General features: G+C 34.3%; 1 protein-coding gene across 5 annotated transcripts in view; it reads left to right on the top strand.

Moving 5' to 3' along the window:
• Nucleotides 1-20,207, top strand: part of DYNC2H1 (dynein cytoplasmic 2 heavy chain 1) — a 140,628-nt gene that overhangs the window by 60,309 nt on the left and 60,112 nt on the right. For all 5 annotated transcript variants that reach the window (XM_015629214.3, XM_015629205.3, XM_015629223.3 and 2 more), the window contains exons 66-76: nt 942-1,105; nt 1,849-1,968; nt 4,747-4,881; nt 5,612-5,755; nt 7,386-7,475; nt 9,366-9,431; nt 11,494-11,544; nt 13,617-13,694; nt 14,845-14,976; nt 16,316-16,388; nt 18,986-19,146. In XM_015629214.3, the coding sequence (XP_015484700.1) occupies nt 942-1,105; nt 1,849-1,968; nt 4,747-4,881; nt 5,612-5,755; nt 7,386-7,475; nt 9,366-9,431; nt 11,494-11,544; nt 13,617-13,694; nt 14,845-14,976; nt 16,316-16,388; nt 18,986-19,146 (1,214 nt within the window). The remainder of the gene's footprint in view (nt 1-941; nt 1,106-1,848; nt 1,969-4,746; nt 4,882-5,611; nt 5,756-7,385; nt 7,476-9,365; nt 9,432-11,493; nt 11,545-13,616; nt 13,695-14,844; nt 14,977-16,315; nt 16,389-18,985; nt 19,147-20,207) is intronic.

The raw sequence follows: 20,207 nt of genomic DNA, 5'->3' as shown, positions 1-20,207 counted from the left end.
AGGCAAAATCTTACTCTAATAATGTTATTGTCTGTCTATTATTCTCTAACCCTTCTAGAATGGAAATGTGTTATGGAAGAGGGGTGAGGGGACTGTACATGTAATTTTATTTTGTAACATGCATATTGAGAAATATTAAGAGTATTAACAGCCTGAAACCATGACATCAGTTGTTTAATAAATCACTTGTTTCTTTCATAATATGATTAAGTTAAATATATTTAATAACACAAATCTATGGGATATTTCGTGATGGAATATTTTTCTTTCATTCTACTGTCTAGATATTCCATAATTTTTAGTTTCATTGACTTGCTCTTTAACAGTTATTGTAGAAAATAGTATCTTAATAGAATTATGATTATTCAGCAATATCAGCCTTCTACAAATAAGTATGAGAGATCCAAAGATGAAATCTAGTGGGTTTGGTTGAGGAAATATTGAGCCATCTTAGTTATCCAGTATATATTATGGCTAGTATAGGGTTGTAGACCAATATTTAAAGCTGAGAGAATATGTTTGAATCATGACAAAATACTTACACATAAGGGGGATTCTCAAGGTCCTGTTCTGTGGTGTTTTGTCTCCTGTTCATGAGCTGAAGATTTCAAAAATTGTTAGTAGTACTTTTACTTCAAGTACATTTTTTGTCCTTTATGCTTTGTGTTCTGGGTAAGGATAATTAAGCTACTCAGAAATTACTTACTATGTAATTTCATATATTATTGTTATGTTATTACTTTTCTGTCTCTAACAATGCAGGTTAGGACATGTTCTTTAAATTTTATGAATTCGTATTTTTTTCCAATCAATTTAGAAATAAATAATGTAAAATATATTTAGATCCATTGGTCATAAAGTATTACACAAATACCATTGTTTCGAGATAATTTTAGAATGTTCCAATCAGAGTGAGTTTAACATCTGCTTGTTATTTACAGGACCCCGTTACGCTGTACAAATAGGTGAAAAAATGATAGATTACAATGAAGAGTTCCGTCTTTTTCTATCAACAAGGAACCCAAATCCCTTCATTCCACCTGATGCTTCTTCTATTGTTACAGAAGTAAACTTTACCACAACAGCAAGTGGCTTAAGAGGACAGGTAGGCATTTAGAATAAAACTAATGTATGTATAGGGAGCATGCATAGCTGCATTCAGCATCTGGAAGAAGCCCTGTGGTGCAGTTTGTGTTAATGGTTATGGAGGTATTTTTGAGCTCACAAATATAAATAATAAAATTTTTATGCAATTTGGAACCAAGGAGTGAGTCCAGTAGAGAAAATGAAAATGTTCTCATTGACTTCAGTTGCAACAGATTAATTGCTAAGCCTTTGCCTTCTGTTCAAGATGCATTTATGGTACCATGGAAACATTTCTGTTATAGCTCTCCAGTGTCCTACTTAGAGAGTAGTGCTGGTGTCATCAAGATACTTTGTGTACAGAAAAAATGGAGTGAAACCAAAATACTGTGTGTTTTATGTCCTTTAAAATGCTAGTAGCTTTTGAGGTTTACTCTATATAAAGTCTAGGAATCAAAATGTAACATACAAATGGAAGAAAGGCAAAAAAGATTAGAGATCAATTAAGGGAAGAAAATCCCTTCCTTATTTGGTATGAAACAAGTTTTTCTACTTTAAAAACAGCTTAGAATGGGGTTTAGATAAGATCTTGATAAGTAAGATATAATTCAAAATGTGAAGCATAGATAACTGTATGGATTTCCCCCTTCCTCTGGAGATAGGAAATTGACATCATACAATGTATCCAGGAAAACTGGCCCCTCTTGAAGTGGAAATGCAGAAAAAAAAGCAACTTTAGTTTTTGTTTTCTCTCATTGTTTTTAGCTTTTAGCTTTAACAATTCAGCATGAAAAGCCTGATTTGGAAGAGCAGAAGACAAAGCTGTTACAACAGGAAGAAGATAAGAAGATACAATTAGCTAAACTTGAGGATTCTCTTTTGGAGGTAAAACAAATGTACCTCTTTAATATCTATTAGACCAATAGGATAATAATCACATTGTTGTGTTTGAATGAAGATGCTGGAAGTGCTGGAACAATGAACCACCAGGAGTTTTGATTAGAAAAAATAAAGGCATTATTTGCTTGGACCTGTTGGAAGAGTAGAGTAGATAAGAAAGTACATCTGTTATGGCACTGTAGTGTTTCAATGCATTAAGCATTTTCATAGTTAAATTTATGAATTTGGTGAGCTGGATTTAGTCTGATGTAGGTTGATTAGAAATTTAATTAATTTTAACACACCAAGAAGAGAAAACTTTATTAAAAATTATATTATTTCATTTTGAAATGATGAATTGAAAAAAAAAGCCACACTTTTAAGCCTGTGAATCATGTCAAATGATTCTTTCTCAAGTTGAGAAATGATCCTGTGTTGTGAAAAAAATGAAAAATTCCCACTACAAAATGGAAAGATTGCTGAGAGAGACATTTAAAATTCAAAACTTCCACAATTGTTTCCTATTAGTAATGAGCTGTAAGATTCTTTACAGTTAACATTCCTTGTCTTGCATTTAAAATTAATGTTCTCAATTTTTAGTTCATCTTTTTATTTTATTGAAAGTACTTATTCTCAGAAGCAGCTGTTCACCTCTATAAAAAAAGGTAGCTTCCAAGGAAGGACTGATTTATTTTTTGTTTGTGTCTTGCCATGGATTTCACATAAATTGTACTTCATGCTTGTAAGAATGGATCATCGAATCCTGTCTTTCTGAAAGGTCAGAGATGCAGGGAAATTGACCTGGTGCTCTAAACCCCTCCGTCTGTAGCTGTCACAGAACTTTGCAGTATTGAGTGGAATGGATTAGCATAAAATAATAGTTTTTTCAGATTAGACTGGCCATTTATTACACTGACCCACAAGAGAGTTGAAGGGGGACATATTACAAGGACGTGCAGTGACAGCACAAAGGAGGAATGGCTTTTAAACTGAATGAAGGTAGGTTTAGATTAGATATTACGAGGAAATTCTTTGCCTTGAGAGTGGTATGACACCAGTTCCTATGGGAACCTCTGGAAACAGGTTCCCCAGAGAACTTGCAAATGCCTCAGCCCTGGAAGTGTTCAAGGCCAGTTTGGATGGAGCTTTGAGCAGCCTTATGTAGTGAGTGGCATCCCTGCCCATGGCAGGGGGGTTGGAACTAGATGGTCCCTTCCAACCCAAACCATTTTATGATTCTCTTCCATGATTCTATGATTAATAGCTCAGTTTTAGAATTTTGCACATAATTATTTGATGTATTTGAATTTCCACATTTACTGCCCCTATTGACCTCCCTGTTAATAGTCTCTTTTATATTAATATTCTCAAATACTAAGATCAGCCCTTTCCTAAAACTCTGATGGGACAGATTTCTCTTACAGGAAGAGGGAAACTTGCTCTCAGATAAAATTCCATATTCAGATTTGACCATTTTAACATCTTATTGTCTACCAGAAGCTGAGGGCTCAGAGATGCAATCAAACAAATTTCACTTAACACACACTTTTTGTAGGGTCTTGGAACTGAAAAATCTTTTTCACTTTTCCAATCTTAGTTATCAAGTACAAAACTTAAAGGAGTTGGTGCCTAAGATATCTAATATCTGCAACAAAAGGCATCTGAGTAGTAACAGCAAGGTTGATTTCCATTTTGTAATTTGTGTTAGCAAGTTATCCTGAAATGGAGATACTCTTTGACCCTGAAGAAGGCTCAGTGGAAACTGGCAGGTGCTACCTGGACTTCATTGACAAAGAAGTCAATGTGGGATGATGTCTAGCTAAATTTAAGTTAATCTTCAAGCAGTGATGCCATTTTATCTGAAGTACTGCACTGATTTGCTTCTAAAAGCCTTGGAGTAAAGACATAGGTGCTGTCTCATAGCTCACAGTGCAGTTCCTCAAGGATGAATTGGACTATTTGGAAAAGCAGGTGATCTTGTCCTAAACTTGTTTCAGGGAGAGAAGTAAGTGCATTCTACTGCTCTAACTGGTGAATGTCTGCCTCCAAATATTCTAAAATGCTGTCCTAGAGGTGAGGTCTCAGAACTGACTTAAATGACAAGCAGCCAATTTTCTGTCTGACTAAGATAAATATATTGATGTGTATTTACTGAGGATTAGTAAAAAACCTTATATATAAGTGAACTATTCAAGATTTTTCCACTTCTTAGAAGTTAAATTAATTGCTTAATTTCTTAATAAGGACAATTTTGGAAAAATGTGGGGCAGTCTCAAGGATTTTGAAGTGATCTTTGATTATAACTTAAATTGTTGTAATGTGAATATTCATTTCAGATGGAAATGAGAACTAGATTGTATAGGAGATATTGGAATGCTTTTGAAGGAAAATTAATTTATCAGTGACTGAGTACAGGAAGTTGTTATAAGTAGCCAACTTCAGGTTAAATGGGAAGTTATACACAAGAAAGAAATACCCTAATCTGTATTTACCATGGGGATTTTAGTGCCTAAGACTCTGATCATAGAAATCTTTCTCAAAAGCCTGCTGAAACTGATTTTTCAGAATCTGGCAGTCTGGATTTTTGGAGTATGTTCTTGAGCTGTATTTTCCATACTTTAAAAAAGTCTCAGTTTTTGGAGTAAACAAGTTTTCTAGAACACTTGAGATGCATTCAGTGATTCAGAAATATGTACAGATCAGAAAGATAAACAGCTTCAAAAATGGTTACTTTACAGGATTTTAGGGAAAAAAAAGTAACACAGATGACTTTCTTTTTTTCAGGCACTTGCCACATCACAAGGCAATATATTAGAAAATAAGGATCTGATTGAATCTTTGAATCAAACTAAAGCAAGCAGTGCACTCATCCAGGAATCACTGGCTGAATCTTTCAGACTTCAGAGTTTCCTTGATAAGGTAGAAGAATATTTCAAAGTACTGTTTTTCTCCTGCTAAAAATATTAATCTTTGATCTAGAGAAGATGCAAATGTCCGTGGGGTTATGAGTAACATATTAAATTAGTTCTTTTTGAGTAAATGATATTTGGGATATGCAAGTACATGCAGTATTTTCAGTAATTAAAATGTTTTGTTTTATATATGCTGAATAGTTACACAATTTAAAGTCTGCCAGTTTGAATTAAAGGAATTTTGGCAAGTAATGGGTTTTTATTTTTGCCATCCACTACTGCAAACATTATAGTTCATATTGTTGTTTTTTCTTAATATGCCCCTTGCTATTGGAAGAGTTTAGGTCATGGGTGATGCTATTCATCTAGCATCCTCTTTCTGTGATAGATTTCAGAGTTTTCTTCTGTGTTCTATGTTTAGTTTAAAATTGAATTTTGGGATGCGTTCTGTGGTGGGAAAAGACCTTAGTGCTCTAGGGATTAATTTCCAACATGTTCTTCATAATTTAATTGATTCTTTGCTAAAAATGTTTCCTTCCCATTTTGAAATCTCAATACAGTGTTGAAGTCTGGAATGCTGATCCCTCAATTAGAAGGCTTGGAAAGGATTTGGTTTTCTAAAGCAGTGGGAGTCATAGGGATGTTTTTTCGGCAGGATGAGTAAATGTTTATGCAGTGATCAGTAGGTGGCAGTAATACACCTGGGTTTTTTATGTGTGTGTTGTTTTTCTCCACAGGAGAGGGATGCCTATCTCCCTTTGGCTGAGAGTGCCAGCAAAATGTACTTCATTATCTCTGACTTGTCCAAAATTAATAATATGTACCGCTTTAGTTTGGCGGCGTTCCTGCGGCTTTTCCAAAGGGCTCTGCAAAGCGAGCAGGTATTTGCTTTTCTCCTGATGCTGCTAGTGCTGCAGAAGAATCCATCTGCTTTGATCCTTAGAATTTATTAGTCACTCTGAACATTTTTTAAAAAAAGCTCAGAATAACTGATGATGAAGTGTATAATAAGTAGTGATGCTGACCTGTTTTGCTTTAGATGGTCAGAATACAGGCACGTGGACTTCTGAATTATTATATGTTATATATAAATTACAGAATTTCTCTACTATCTGAAAGCAAAGTAACTCTGTGATTTCAGGCTTGTTCTTTGTCTGTGGTGAAGTAGGAAAACAAAGGCTGATTATAACTTTACTGAAGGCTTTATTTAAATTAATTAATGATCTAAAATGCTAATAAAGCTAATTTTATCAACAAGGGGTAGAATAAGAAAATACTTCTATTTCTACATGGTTCATTTACACCAGGAAGGTCCTAAATTTATCTGCTTTTTTACAGTTTGTAAGCATGCCTGCAGCCTGTCCTGTTTAAAATGTATTTTTTATTCTTCTGTATTCCAAGACCAGTATATTCTTACTGAAACAAAGGATGGATTTATTGTCACCTCACTCTTTAGATCTAAATACTCACACTGAGTAATAGTGTATTTTCTTTTTATTACGCGTCTCCAAAATTCTTCGTATTTCTTTTTGTTTTTGACTGAGAAAGTCATTCACCAGCCTTTCATCATGTTTCCTTTGGATTCCCCTTTACTCTGGCATCGGTGATTACAGCTCTCCTTCAGCTCCAGTCATTACTAGGAACACAGTTCTGACCATGTGAACTGGCCCTCTTTGAAGTTCCTATTTTTTCTTTTCTACAACATGATATTTAAACTTCTTGTTCGTACTCTCACACTCAATTTTTTTTTTTTCCTTCCTGCCTATAATGTTACCTATTTAAAGCTCAACTTCTGGTTTTGCCTTTGCTGCTTGCTTTCTTTTTTCCTTCTCCTCTATCCAGTTCTTCATGCCAAGTGGTCTATTAGACATGGGAAAGGTATTAGGCAAATCAATTGCCCTTCTTAAACTCATCTTCAAATTCCAGCATGGTAGAAAGAAACTCATGCTGCCTGTAATACACTCCCTACCCCCCAGTCCCTTTCTTCTTTTGTCCTGTCTTTCAAATTTTTTCCTGTTAGAATTAGTCTTTCAATCTATGAGTTTTGAAGGACAGTGTACACTTGATATTTTCTACAATGTTGATTTCAGTTGGGCCAAATTTCACCAGAAGTTCAATAACTACGTATAAGATCAACATACTTGTTTAGTAGTAGTTTTAAATATTCAATTCAATGAATAGGCAATTTTTTATCAAGTAAAAACTATTAGATTTCAATAATATTAATGTTAGGAGAAGAAAATGTACACTCATTCTCAACGTATTTCACCTTATACACAAAGTTGTATCATGTTCATTGTCAAAATACTCAATGCCAAAATATTTATTTTGTAATACTTCAGCATGAATTTCAAATTTAATCATTGATAGCTGCAAATGAATTTAATATGTTTTTAGGTCTAGTGTCATGTAGAGTCCAGATTATTTCTGTCATTTTGCTGAAATTTGCAAAGTACATGAAAAGTTTTTTACTTCAACAGGAATTTTTGAAATCTGAAATTTCTTTTTTAGGACTCAAGTAATACTGAGGAAAGAATAAAGTTGCTTATTGGCTCATTGAAACATACAGTGTATGAATATGTTTGTCGTTGTTTGTTTAAGGTAAGATTGTATTTTTTTCTGGCTTTTATACAGTGCACTGGGTTTGAAAGTATTCTTTCAGCAGCCAACACTTGATCTACTTCAAAGAAGCAGTATTGTGTAATAGATGCAAAACATTACACTATCAATAATTAACATTCTACGTGCAGACTTAAAATCAGGATATGACCAAATTAATATTGCTGGTGTACATTTCTCCAAGAGAAATCCCTCTCTACCTCATTCTGGCTTCAGAGTCAGTCATGGGCTTTGCAGTCTTCTGAGCACTTGTTTTGTATTTGCTCTTATGTCTTGTATTCCTAAATAAAAGGTTTTGTGTGATTATTTGGGAGTTTTTTGTATTTTGGTTTGGGTTTTTAAGAGGAAACTAAAGTCAGTTTGTTAGGTTGACATTTGGACTTGATTATCTTGAAGTCATCTTCCAATATAGATGATTCTATGTTTCTAAATATCCTACATTGTGATATTCTCATTTTTTTTTTCACAGCCTATCCCTAATGTCTACCTACTACCTTGTTAGTTTCTGTCTGCTCCTTGTTCTTTCTCCAAAAAATGATCTTAGTGTATTTCTTTTTTATGTCAGTCAGGTGTCTTTTCACTTCTTGCTTTCTTACTGAAAATCTAGGGAAGCCATGCCTTTCATTTTCAGTTATAACTTTTACTTTCACATGAAACTATCATAATAAAAGGTGTTTGTCTCACAGTAGAGAGGCTGAAGGAAGCATAGTAGATCTGCATGTGTAGTTTGAGTAGTACAAATCACCAAGTCTGTATTTTGATCAGTGAAAATTGAGAGATCTTAAAAATTTTACACCACCTCCTACCCCTGTCCCCTAGTCTAGCAATCTCTACTGAGGATATAGGGTAGCAGTTATTTTTAAAGGGTTTTGTTTATCAAAGTCCAAGTGGATTCTCATGAAATAGTCTCATAATAATTAATGTTTGTCTTTGAAGTCATGAGTAAGTGAAGCATTTCACTAAGTCATTATATCTTGTGAATATGGAAGGCAGCAATTTTTGTATGTAAGAAAAGAGTAGAGAGTTCAAATGCAAGGGAGAGAGGAGATTTCTAGTAGGAAAGATTTTAAGTGTGATGAGTTTAGAAAATATAGAAAATGTGTTAACTGCAGCTTAAGTCTAATGGTCCATCCAGTTTACTCTTGTATTCTAATAATGGAGAGAACAAATAAACTCTTCACACCGCCACCAATTCACTGATAACTCCTCTTTTTATCCATGAAAATTTTGAAGACTGCTGTGATACTGAGGTTTTACTAGTGTCTTCATAAATGGTGTAGCTGATACAAGTTCATACCCTTCAAAGCATGATTTTGTCTGTGGTTATTTATGTATACATAGGCTTCATGAATGCTGCTAAATGAAGTGGTGCCAAGAAATTTACCTGAGCACTCAGACTGGCCCATCTTTCCTCTAATTTGTCAAAGCAGGTTTGGTCTGGGTCACTTAGTATTCTTCAAAACAATTCTTTTTTCAGTTTTGGATGGTAGATCATCCAAGGAGCATCCTTATATGCAGTTGTGATATGGATTTGCTTGCAGACCTTGTCTGAGAAGATGAAAAAGTTAAATGATGTGCTTTGTTCTCAATGTCATATGATGTTCATGTTTATCAGTAAAATGAGAACTTCAGTGCCTTGCAAAACTTGATGGTAATTCCTAGTAGGGGCCTCTTTGCTCTCCACAGCCCACTTTGAGTTAGTTTTTGTCTCTAACTTGCAAAGGTACGTAGCAATTTTGCATTAGGATATATGTCACTAAATCATTACTATGGATTGGAGGTGTTTTTTTAATGAAATGTTACTTATAAAAAAGAACCAGAAATATGACTTTTCCTGAGTATATAAATACATTTTTACTGCTTTTATTTCAGGCTGATCAGCTAATGTTTGCTCTACATTTTGTACGCGGAATGCACCCTGAGCTTTTTCAAGAGAATGTAAGTACTAAAGAGGAAAATCCCCAAGTATTTTACTCAAACTTAATATGAAGAGTAAATAAGTAAATAAAAAGTTTTTGTCAGTAAGTATAGGACATAGCTGTTGTTGTCTGTAGTGTAGTCAGGTTAATCCAATAAAGTCTGCCTGTGCTGAAAGAATATGCATAATTGACTTAATACAGTTGCTTAAATTGACTGATTATCCTGAGTCAAGACACATTTAATTATCTAAAGTATCTCCACAGAATGGAGAGACAAAAGTATGGCTTCCTGTATGAGAAGCTGGAGACCAGAAGGGACATCAAATGATAGTAGATGTCAGTTCAATAGAGGAGAGAGTCCATTATGGAGGTAAAGGTAAAAATCAGATAATACATATGAAGGAAGTAATAAGACTTGATTATATGAAAGATGTGAGCTTAAGGTGCAAGGTTCAAAAAAAAGTTGGTTGGAGCCTTCTGATGAAGGAGTAGTTTCATTGTAGAATATGGATTGTCAGAGTGAAATCCCAGCCTTTCAACAAAGATGTGGCCTTGTAAAAATAACTCATCTTGTTAATAGAAGTATATCCTGGCTGCTCTTCATTATCCAAAGTTCCCTATTTCATATTTGCAGTTTTATTTGAGCTTCTGAAAATGCCTTGCTTTATCTTTCTTGAGCTTCTAAAGTCATGAAGGCAGCAACCTGCAAACAGTTTTCTGACTAAATTAAATCCTGGCTTCTTAAGTGTTTGTAAAGTACAGCCCTATATGTTGGTTTATATTGTTTAGCATGCATTTCTGTCAGCTATTAGTGCCCTTAGCTTAATCTAGGTTATATATAATACATATTTCTACAATATCTGAATACTCAAAAGAGAAAACAGGCAAATAATATCAGTAATCTTTTTACTTCTCTGAAAGGTAGAAATTTTTTTAATTAAGGGAAGAGTACTTGTACAAAACATTTAGTGAAGAAAAGGAAACTGAAGTGGTTATTCTTTTAAAATTATTTCTTCTAAGGCTTTTAATGTGATGAGACTGGGAGTTGCTTAATATGCTGCTAGAGAATATAGTATTCTAAGTCCCTGTCAGAAAAGAATTGAACCTTCTGCACTTAAATATTTTTTTGCATAGCGGTATGAAATTTATAGTACAACTTAAACAATATACTAGAGTGCCTTGGTTCTTCGTAGGGACATTCTCTTTCTCAATCAATATGTATAGATTTTTCTGAGGTAGTTTTATATTCTCTATATTTTGTACTTCTTTTCTTCATAACAATATTGCACAAACCAAAAAAAATACTCCATGCATTTTTGTGTGCACAAGCATTTTCTCTGTAACTGGTAGATGAACATCACTTTGTAACTGAAAGAAGGAGTTGTTTCAAGACTCAGTGAGAATGATGGGTGCCAAAAACTATGCTGGGGTTTGTATCAGCAGTATAACTGTTCTACTTAAGTATAACTTAAATTTCTAATGTTACTATTGTCTTTAATAAAAAAATCTTTATCATAGAATATAGATATTTCAGTACTTAGGAAGAATTTTAGTTCTGTTTCTTGCCACCTCCAAATAAAGGATTATGTAATTTTTAGTGGTTTTAAATACTTGTCTAATCTGTTTTAAAACTATTTAAAATTGTCTTCCTGGATACATATACAAAGTCTAAGTTATGATCATACATAAATTCAGTCATGCTTTCTATAGGTTTGTGTTCTGTGTGGGCTGCTGATGCCCCAGCAGGCAGGATGTGTGTCCTTGCCAGCCACATTTGTTGTTCTCTGCTAGTCTGTAGATCTGAGCAGTCTTGGTAGGAACTGCAGATGCTGAGAGAGTACAGAACTCCCCTTCACTTCCTTTTCTTATAAAGCACTGCAGCCACTAGGCTAGGATTCTGTAAAAGGAATTACATTTTGGTAGCATCACTTAGCATTTAAAAAATATCTCGTAACTCTTTCAGAATCTAGGGTTTAATTTGTTTATCTTCCTGCTCTGCAGGAGCATATTAATATACATATTAATCTTTGTTCCTAAAGGTTTCTTGTGACTTATCTGAGTTGTTAATTTTTTCCCCCCAGGAATGGGAGACTTTTACAGGTGTGATCATTGGAGATACCATCAGAAAATCAGTAAGCTACATTTATTTTCATATTTTGAAATAAGGAACATTTACTTTAATCCTGAAAAGTTTAAGTTGTGTTCTTACTGTGCTGTTTAATTAATTGCATTCATACATTAAAGAGTAACTTTTCACATAGTAATATAAAGACGTAAATTCATTAAAAAAATTTTGATCATGGCAAGTAATTTTCTAATTCAAATAATGTGTTGCCTTTGTTGCATATTTTCTCTTATTTTTCTGTTACCAGGATGACAATTTGAAATTGCATGTTTGAGGAGGTTTTCAGCCCTCTTCTGTAACTGAAATCACTATTTCTGAATCCCTTCTTCTCCCAGAGTCATATATGAGTTGTACTTTTTGTATGGATTAATGGAATTGTCCACACACTTTGCTTGCTGAGTTGCTTTTTTCCTTAGTATCAAGGGTTCTGCATCTGGTGATGTATTTGTGTGTTTTCCTAGGTAACTGAGCAAGCTTGTGAAGCTTTCTTTGTATGCCCGACCAAGCGTGCTGTAGTTTACTAAGTGTCTTCCAGTTCTGTTGGATCTGTATACTATTACCATAACATTCCAGTAGAAAAGGGTAGACAAAAAAGCTAAGCTTTCCATAATCTTGCCCATTATAGCTCTTCTTTGAGCAAAATATTTTTGGCAAAGATTTTGAAAGGTGTCTTTAGGAAGCATGAGCACAATCAAGAATCATGAACACAGACTTTGCCTCCTCTTTTGCTTTTCTGCTCTTTTCCTCTTTCAGACTCAGGTGCATTTTTCATCATTCATGATTGCTTTTAAGATATAACCTTGTTTAAATATCTGTCAGGGTATCTTGTACATTGAGTAATACAAGACAATGACCTATGCGAGTACCCTGGTTTTAGAATATTCATGAGAGCAACTGTGTTGCTGTGCATTGCTGGGAGAAGTGGCAAGTCATTTAAATATAATGTATGACTCAGGTTTTCTCAGGCAGCTGGTTGCTAAAATGTTCCTTGAAATCCAGTTTCTCTAGCAACTAGATGGCTCAACTACAGGCTTTGCTTTTCAGCGTGACTGCAGAAGTCCCCCTTCATCTCTCTGGAGTCATTGTAATTCAGTTAAATGTCTGTGAACTGAATGATTGTCAAATATGTCTTGGTATAGGCCATTTTCAAGGAATGTGAGATCTGATTGTACAATGAAATTTAATACCAGTCTTACCTATACCCCACCTAACACACAATCCATAGATTTTGGAAAGTGTGTGTGTGTCCTTCAGCCCAAGTGGAATGTATGCTGCAGACCCATGTCAAATTGATTCCTACAGTCACTTCCAAATGTCCTAGTTTTGTCCCTTCTCAGACTTCTTAACGCACAGCTGAGATACTCTTTCACAAGAAATCTTCCATTTTTCTCTGCTGAGCATTTAAGATTATTCTTGAAGTTGCTCACTCCAAATACACTGGAGAGATGCAAATACATTTCCATGCAGAGACTCATCAGACTGGTTAACCTGTAGTGTAAGATTTTTAATAGCAGATGATACAGTGAATACAGAAATTCCACTGGAGCTTAAGCAGTGGTGTTCATCCTTAGAATTTCCTCCATCTAAAACATCTAAAAAACATCTAAAACAAAAACATCTAAAGAACAAAAAAATAGAACTCTGGCCAAATTACCAGTGCAAAGATGTTCAGAAGTGGTGTTTTGCCCTTTGTGTGAATAGCCATCTTCATGATTGCAATGGAGTTGTTTTTTGAAGTCAGTTTGTCAGACTGCCTGTGCAGATTGTCAATCATTTGTATCACTTGGTTTTAGTAAAAAGTTACTTAGAATTGAGTGTGTCATAAGGATATTCTAAATGGTAAAGTATTTTCAGGCTCAAGTAGCTAAGCAAGTGTTAATTTGAACAGAATGCCTCATATTTAAATATTTTGGTAGGTTTTTTGCTATGCCATTTATGAATTTAGCAGAAGACCACAGAAAGGTTGCTGTTGTGAATGTCTTTATTAAAAAACATGGGTTTCACAACCTCATTTGTGTGAATATAGTGTTTCATAAAATTTGTGTAACTTACATGTGTGATGTAACTTGCTTCCATAAGGATTCACAAAGAAGTGCTCGTGACCAGATTCCCACTTGGATAGAACAGGACCGAGTCTGGGCAGTAGCATCTCTGAAGGTATACATCATGTGGTCTGTTGAATTTAAATTTAAAGAACTTTGGTTTTGGCAGATGTTAACTTGGACTTGAATACTCAGATATGTATTTGTCAGATCAAATAATTTTGTTGTTCTAAGCTGTTTATTCTGTCTTCCAGAAATCATGGCTTAATATATAGTCACCTAAAAAAAATCAAAGGTGTTTTTTATTTTAATCTCATTTTTCTGAGCCTTTTTCACAAACATGTCTACCCCATCTAACAGCTAATTTCAGTGCATGTGAGTGAACCTGTCATCTTATTGAGATTAGGAAATACTGTAAATCTATCCAAGTTCTATGATTTTTATAGATAGGAAGACAGAACAAAATTTTTAAACAATATTTACTTGTAGATTTCATTTATGTATTGACTTTCACAAATTACTTAATATTTTATTAAAAGCCATAAACTGTTAATTCAGAAATTATTATTCTCCTCATCAGATTCCTCTAGGTGTTTCAGTATTTATGATTGCTCAGACTAAACTAAAACAAAAACTATTTCTTGCTTTGGTTCTTCCTATCACAGTCAATGTTGAAGTCCTCAGATACTGAAGGGAACTAAAGGATACTGGTGCTGAAATTCTGTCTTAGCCTCTTCTCATCCTGCACGTAGCTCAGCAGCAAGAAAAAAAACCTTGACTGGTCTTTGGCAAGGACTTTTTTTGCTAAATCGTGTTAACTATTTAATATCTCTTCAACCAGGAATCAGGAACAATCACAATAACAGTGTGGCAAGCATAATAGTTATAGGTTTAAACAAACAAACAAACAGAAATTGAGTAACTGCAATCAGTAGCATGCAGTGATACCAAACCATTACTGACAGCAGATAGCAGATCATCATTAGAAGAAAAGACTTAAAGGTAAAGCCCAAAGTTTAAAATCAAAGAACCTTAAGGTTTAAAACTAAAATTATAGCGCAAATATAGATTTAGTCTTTCCAGGGAATAGATAAACAAGTGGTTATTTTTAAAAAGTATTCTTTCCTTCTCTAACTTCAAGGATAAAGTTGAATTTTGTGATTTGCACAGTAGTGGTCATAGTGACGTTTGGAAGTAAATTAAAATATACAATGTCCAAATGGCTATTCTTCTTTACAGTTCAATCTACACTATTTGTATTGTAGGTTTCTCTCCCAGGTCTCTATCAAACACTTTGCTTTGAAGATGAAAGTCTGTGGCGCACTTTTTCTCAGAGCTCTATATGTGAACAAGATTTTCCATCTCCAGTTGTAAAAAGAATTTCCTTGTTTCAGCAGGTAATCTTTCCTTTCATAGTATTAATTATGAGTTCAGCAGTGCAAGTAAATTTTACGTCCAGGCCTGGTTGAATTATAAGCAGTGACAGTATCTACACTGTCTTACAGTTTAACTTGTTTTTTTAATCTAAGAGTCATATATTTTTTTTACTATAGTGCATATTATTTCTCTGTTATCTGAGTCTTTTTAGTGTTGATGTATTAGCTGCAACTGAGTATACCCTCTAAAGTAGCAAGTTCTTTAGAAATATACACGGAATTAATTTTATGGATAGGCATTAAAATTCTTTCATGGTTGCTTTGTAACTGCTGGATGTGTCAGCTTGTTGAGCATCTTACTTCATCACTGAATGCAGACTCACACATCTGACACAAAATGCAGTAGCAGTGTCTGCTTCTTTAGAATAGCAGTCATGAAAAACGATACCTTAAAACCTGGTGATAAAGAATGCACCAAGAATATGGGAAAGGCAATATCCTTCCTCAAACTAAGGGTCCTTTTCCACCTGAAGAGAAAAATATAATCACTCTTGTGCTTATGGGGAAAAAAGATGTTGTTACTTACTTTCAAATGATGCTGTGATTTTTCTTTTGAAGTTACTTTACATGAAAACATTCAAAGAAGAGGGTATTAGACAATGTAGTTTCATGTTGATTGGTTCTTAGCTGCAGTCTATTTGTAGTTTTTTATGGAGGCGGAAAATTTCTGAAATAGCATGCATGGAATTTAGGAACAAACCATTTTAGAAAGGAGTTTGTCTGAGTCATATTTGATTCAATGAAATGCTGAAGAACACTTCTTATGTGTGCAGTGTGTTTTCAGGAAATGTTTGTATTCATAGGAAAGTAAATCTGGAATGATAAGTGCATCTTATTTCTTGTACAGAAAGTATTAATAATGTTTCTGTTTATGAAATATATTGAAACTACATTGTTAGACTGATGTGCCACTCATAAATTAGTTTGAACTGAAACAAGAAATATTACAGTTCCAAGTAGGACATTACTGCCTATATATGTGCATAGAATTTAGATACTAGTGTAAAGCTAGCCACCCTCATAGCTACTTTTCTTCTAAAACATTGTAGAAAAGTTTGTAGCTTACAAGTAGACATTAGGTATAGATCTGTCTTCTGATTCTATTGATAGAACAAGCTACTTACAAAAGAACAATTACAGTAGATTATCTTGGAAAGGAATGATCAGATAGCCCTATATATTGAGAGAAAATAATTATGTTCTGGAGAAAAATTCAAAGAATTCATCCTTCTTAGAAAAGTCTTGCAATTTAAATGGTCACTACGTAGTTTTATCTCCCCTGAATATATTTTATTTTAAGGTACTTGTGGTGCAAGCTGTCAGACCAGACAGACTACAGAGTGCCATGGCTCTTTTTGCATGTAAAACCCTAGGTAAGTTGATTTTTCACCAGAGTATTTCTGCACGAAAATTAAATAGCATTTTTTGTCCTATGTTTCTCTTTCCTTTTATAGTTCTTATGGAATCCTTAAGCGTATGAAAATATGCTCTAAATGGGTTTGTTGATTTTGCTCTTTTAAAATATTCTAAAAGCACTTTTGAAATGGTTTATTCTGCACAGTGATTGAAAATACAATAAAAAGATATGTCAAATTATTTTGAATAATTCTTGAACAGTGGAGTAATTAAGAAAGGAAGATAACTGGTTTTCTCTAAGTTTTACACTGCAGCACTCTCCTTAAGACTCAAATTTTCCATAAATGTGATTTTATGTCATTTACTATTTAAAGACCATTAAGTCTGAGATTTTATAAATTGAGTCTCTAAAGATTATTTAATTAATATCAGTCATTTCTGTCTAACTCTTGGTCTGTAATACTTTTTACTGTCTTTTTAAAAATACTGATGATTTAGAGTAGTTCAATGCTGCGGTTGTCTATTTGTTCTAGTAAGGCAGTTTTCTCTCTCATGTCTGTTATATCCAAAGTTTGAAACCTATATGCCAAATAATCTTAACATTGCAGTACAGCACACAAAAAATTTCCTTCAGTTTTTAGCAGTTTTGAGTGTCTCATCGGGGTGGACACTGTAAGTTTTAAAAGTCACTTTATTTTAGTCCCTTATGCTGTCTGTGGGCATTATTTGTTGCTCAAAATTGGCTCCATACCTGTCACCCAGACTGAGATTTTCAGCATTAAGGTATAGCTTCTCTGTCAAACATTATTGGTAGATAGAGAGGATACTTTGGTCGTGGTGACATGGCCCATACTGACAAGGTCCCTGCCTGTTGGGCTCAAATGGCAAGAGTGATTTGCAGTGTGTGTGCCTCAAAACCAGCAGAGACCTGAACGCAGAGTAAATTTATTTGCTTGCTTACTGTCTTCCAAATCTTAATGTATTCCATACATCACTTGTGTTGGGATCAGTTGCTTGTAGGAACGCTGTGCAGTGGAATGTTTTTGGTGAATGAAGCTATAGCTTCACCAAGGAAGGCAGAATACCATTGACTCCACTTCAAAACCAGTAAATCATCCTCAAGTCGTTCACAGATTTTTCATACATATCAGTGAGATTGGCAAAATCCAGACTAGCACCTTCTAACCAATAAAAGATGTCATGCTTATAAGAATATTTTTTCATATTTTTTCTACCATGTCTTTTTCAGTGTCCTTGCCCTGAAACAACTTAAACAAACTGTTTCACATAATTCTAAAGGAAGCCATTAAGTTTCCAATCTCATTTGACTGCTTTCCTGTGAGACAAAATGACTTCCAAAAGAGCTGTAATATCCTAAAAGAAAGCCTTTCAATTCTGTTTTATCCAGACAATTTTTTTTTCCTTTTCACACCTTTTACCTATATTTTGAAATTTATGGAGGAAGATGGAGCAAAATAATTTCTTTTGAAGAAAAGGTTCATAAGAATTTTCTACAAATGTATTTTGTATTACCTGAGTCATGCTTATTTCATAATTTTACATGCGAACAGCCTTTCAGTACTTAAAGGGGCCCACAAGAAAGCTGGAGGTGGACTTCTTACAAGAGCATGTAGTAACAGGACAAGGGGGAACGACTTCAAACTGAAAGAGAGTAGATTTAGATTAGATATTACGATTAAATTCTTTCCTGTGAGGATAGTGAAGCACTGGAAAGAAATTGTGGATGCCCCATCCCTGGAAGTGTTCAAGGCCAGGCTAGACAGGGCTCTGAAAAACTTGTTCAAGTGGGAAGTGCCCCTGCCCATGGAAGAGGGTTGGAGCAAGATGATCTCTGAAGTCCCAATACAAACTGTTCCATGACTCTATGGTACAAATTCTATAGCACTGTTCTATATGCAACATACCCTAGATCAAGTCTGAAAACTGCATCCTCAAGGAAGTGTGTATTGCATCTTTTAGTAGCTGTGGCATAAATGTCACTGGGCTCTTCTGTCTTACTGCATGTTGTGATTTCCCGTTGCACCCAATGCTTCACTGGTTAAATGCTGGTCTAAAGATGCATGAAAATATGTGGTTAACATTATTTGATTTATGATACACTTATACATGTATCTTAGAGCTCATGTATAAATACCTTGCCTATACTAGGTCAACATTCTAGACATTTAAGTTGTATATTAAAATAAATAATAAATACAAGTAATCATAGTACCAAGAACTGTGTAAGTTGAATAATTAAAGCTCTCAAGGGCAGTAAGGAGAGAAGTTCTGCATGTGGACATACATACTGCAACTAGTTTTAGCAAATAGCTTCTCATTCCACTCCTCTCTTTTTGTATGTTTTCCTCAAGACTACACTCTGAATAAAGACTGCAGTTTGACAAGCTGGAAATCCAGAAATACTTTTCTTCTCAGTATGGGGTGCATTATACTTACCTGCATGTTGTAAGGATTTTTTCTTCATTTTAAAATCAGTTTTATGGTATCTGCTGAACAGGACTCTTGACAGCCGGATGAACTCTAAAGTGGATAATGATGCACTCCATCATGTGTAGTTGCTTTATTTCCATAATAATTCTAATTCTAATTATAGGAATAAAAGAATTATCTCCATCACCTCTGAATATGAAACGGCTGTATAAAGAGACACTGGAAATTGAGCCCATCTTGATAATAATTTCTCCTGGTGCTGATCCTTCTCAAGAATTACAGGAACTTGCCAATGTTGAAAGAAATTCTGAGTGCTACCATCAGGTCAGTCTTCGATAAGTGTAATGGTTAAATACCACAATGTGTAAAATTTTGCTGTAGTAATAGCTGTTTTACTTAATTTTCCAAGGAAGTTAGTAAGTAAAACCATAATTTGGTGTCTGTGGTGTTTTATTGCTCTCACCTGTATTGACACTAGCTTCTCATTCCATTTGCAAAATGGGCTGGAGAAGAGACACACACAATTAGTCATGATCACAGAAGCAGAATCCAAGCAAAAGACATTCCTCCAGTGTGGAGAAGGAAAGAAATGAGAAGATGAATGGAAAAGAAAAAAAGATGCTGAGAATTCTTATACATGCTGGTGCATTATCTTTTTTACAAAGAAAACTCACTAACAAAAACCCACTACAAACTAGACTTCATAATTTCCTCTGCTTATAGGATTTGCACATTTTTTTTCTTCAACAGAAAACATAAATTAGGTAGTCAGTGATTGTGAATACTTTGGTATTTTGTGAAATTCTGTAAAATATTTTGAGAAATTGTAAGTCTTTACAGGTTCCCAAGAATTCCCAAGATTTAGCTCCTGGTTTGATTTTTCATACCTGGCCCTAGCTTGAGCAGGAGATTGGACTTGACACCTTCCAGGATCCATTCCAATTCAAATTATTGTATGAATCAGGTGTTTTCCTAATATTCCAAATATACAGTACCAATATGCTTTATAACTTTCTGTAAAATATTATTTCCTTCTGTCATTTGACATATTAAGGGGAGGGAAGTTGTTATCTAGCTGATCACTGGTTAGCATAGAAATGGAAAATGTCAAGTTTAATATTGCTTTTAAATAGTCCTTGAAATTGTTCCTTTCCTGGAACATAAACTGATATAATATATTTTTCCTATCAAACTGTAAAAATTTAGATCCTACTGCCATTTTATCTAGCTGTGAACATTGCAGAACACATATTTCTTACTCTGCCACATGGATTTTCATGTTTATCTCTAAATACCCTTTATGTGTTGAACTTCAAAAATGTAGCATAGTATGGTATTCGGTTAAAGATAGGACTGAGAGCTAAATAATCTGAAAGTTGTTAACT

The sequence above is a fragment of the Parus major genome, chromosome 1 (genome assembly GCF_001522545.3).
Source record: "Parus major isolate Abel chromosome 1, Parus_major1.1, whole genome shotgun sequence".
Taxonomy (NCBI): Eukaryota; Metazoa; Chordata; class Aves; order Passeriformes; family Paridae; genus Parus; species Parus major.
Note: the sequence above shows the minus strand (reverse complement) of the source record. Positions and strands in the feature narration are given on the sequence as shown.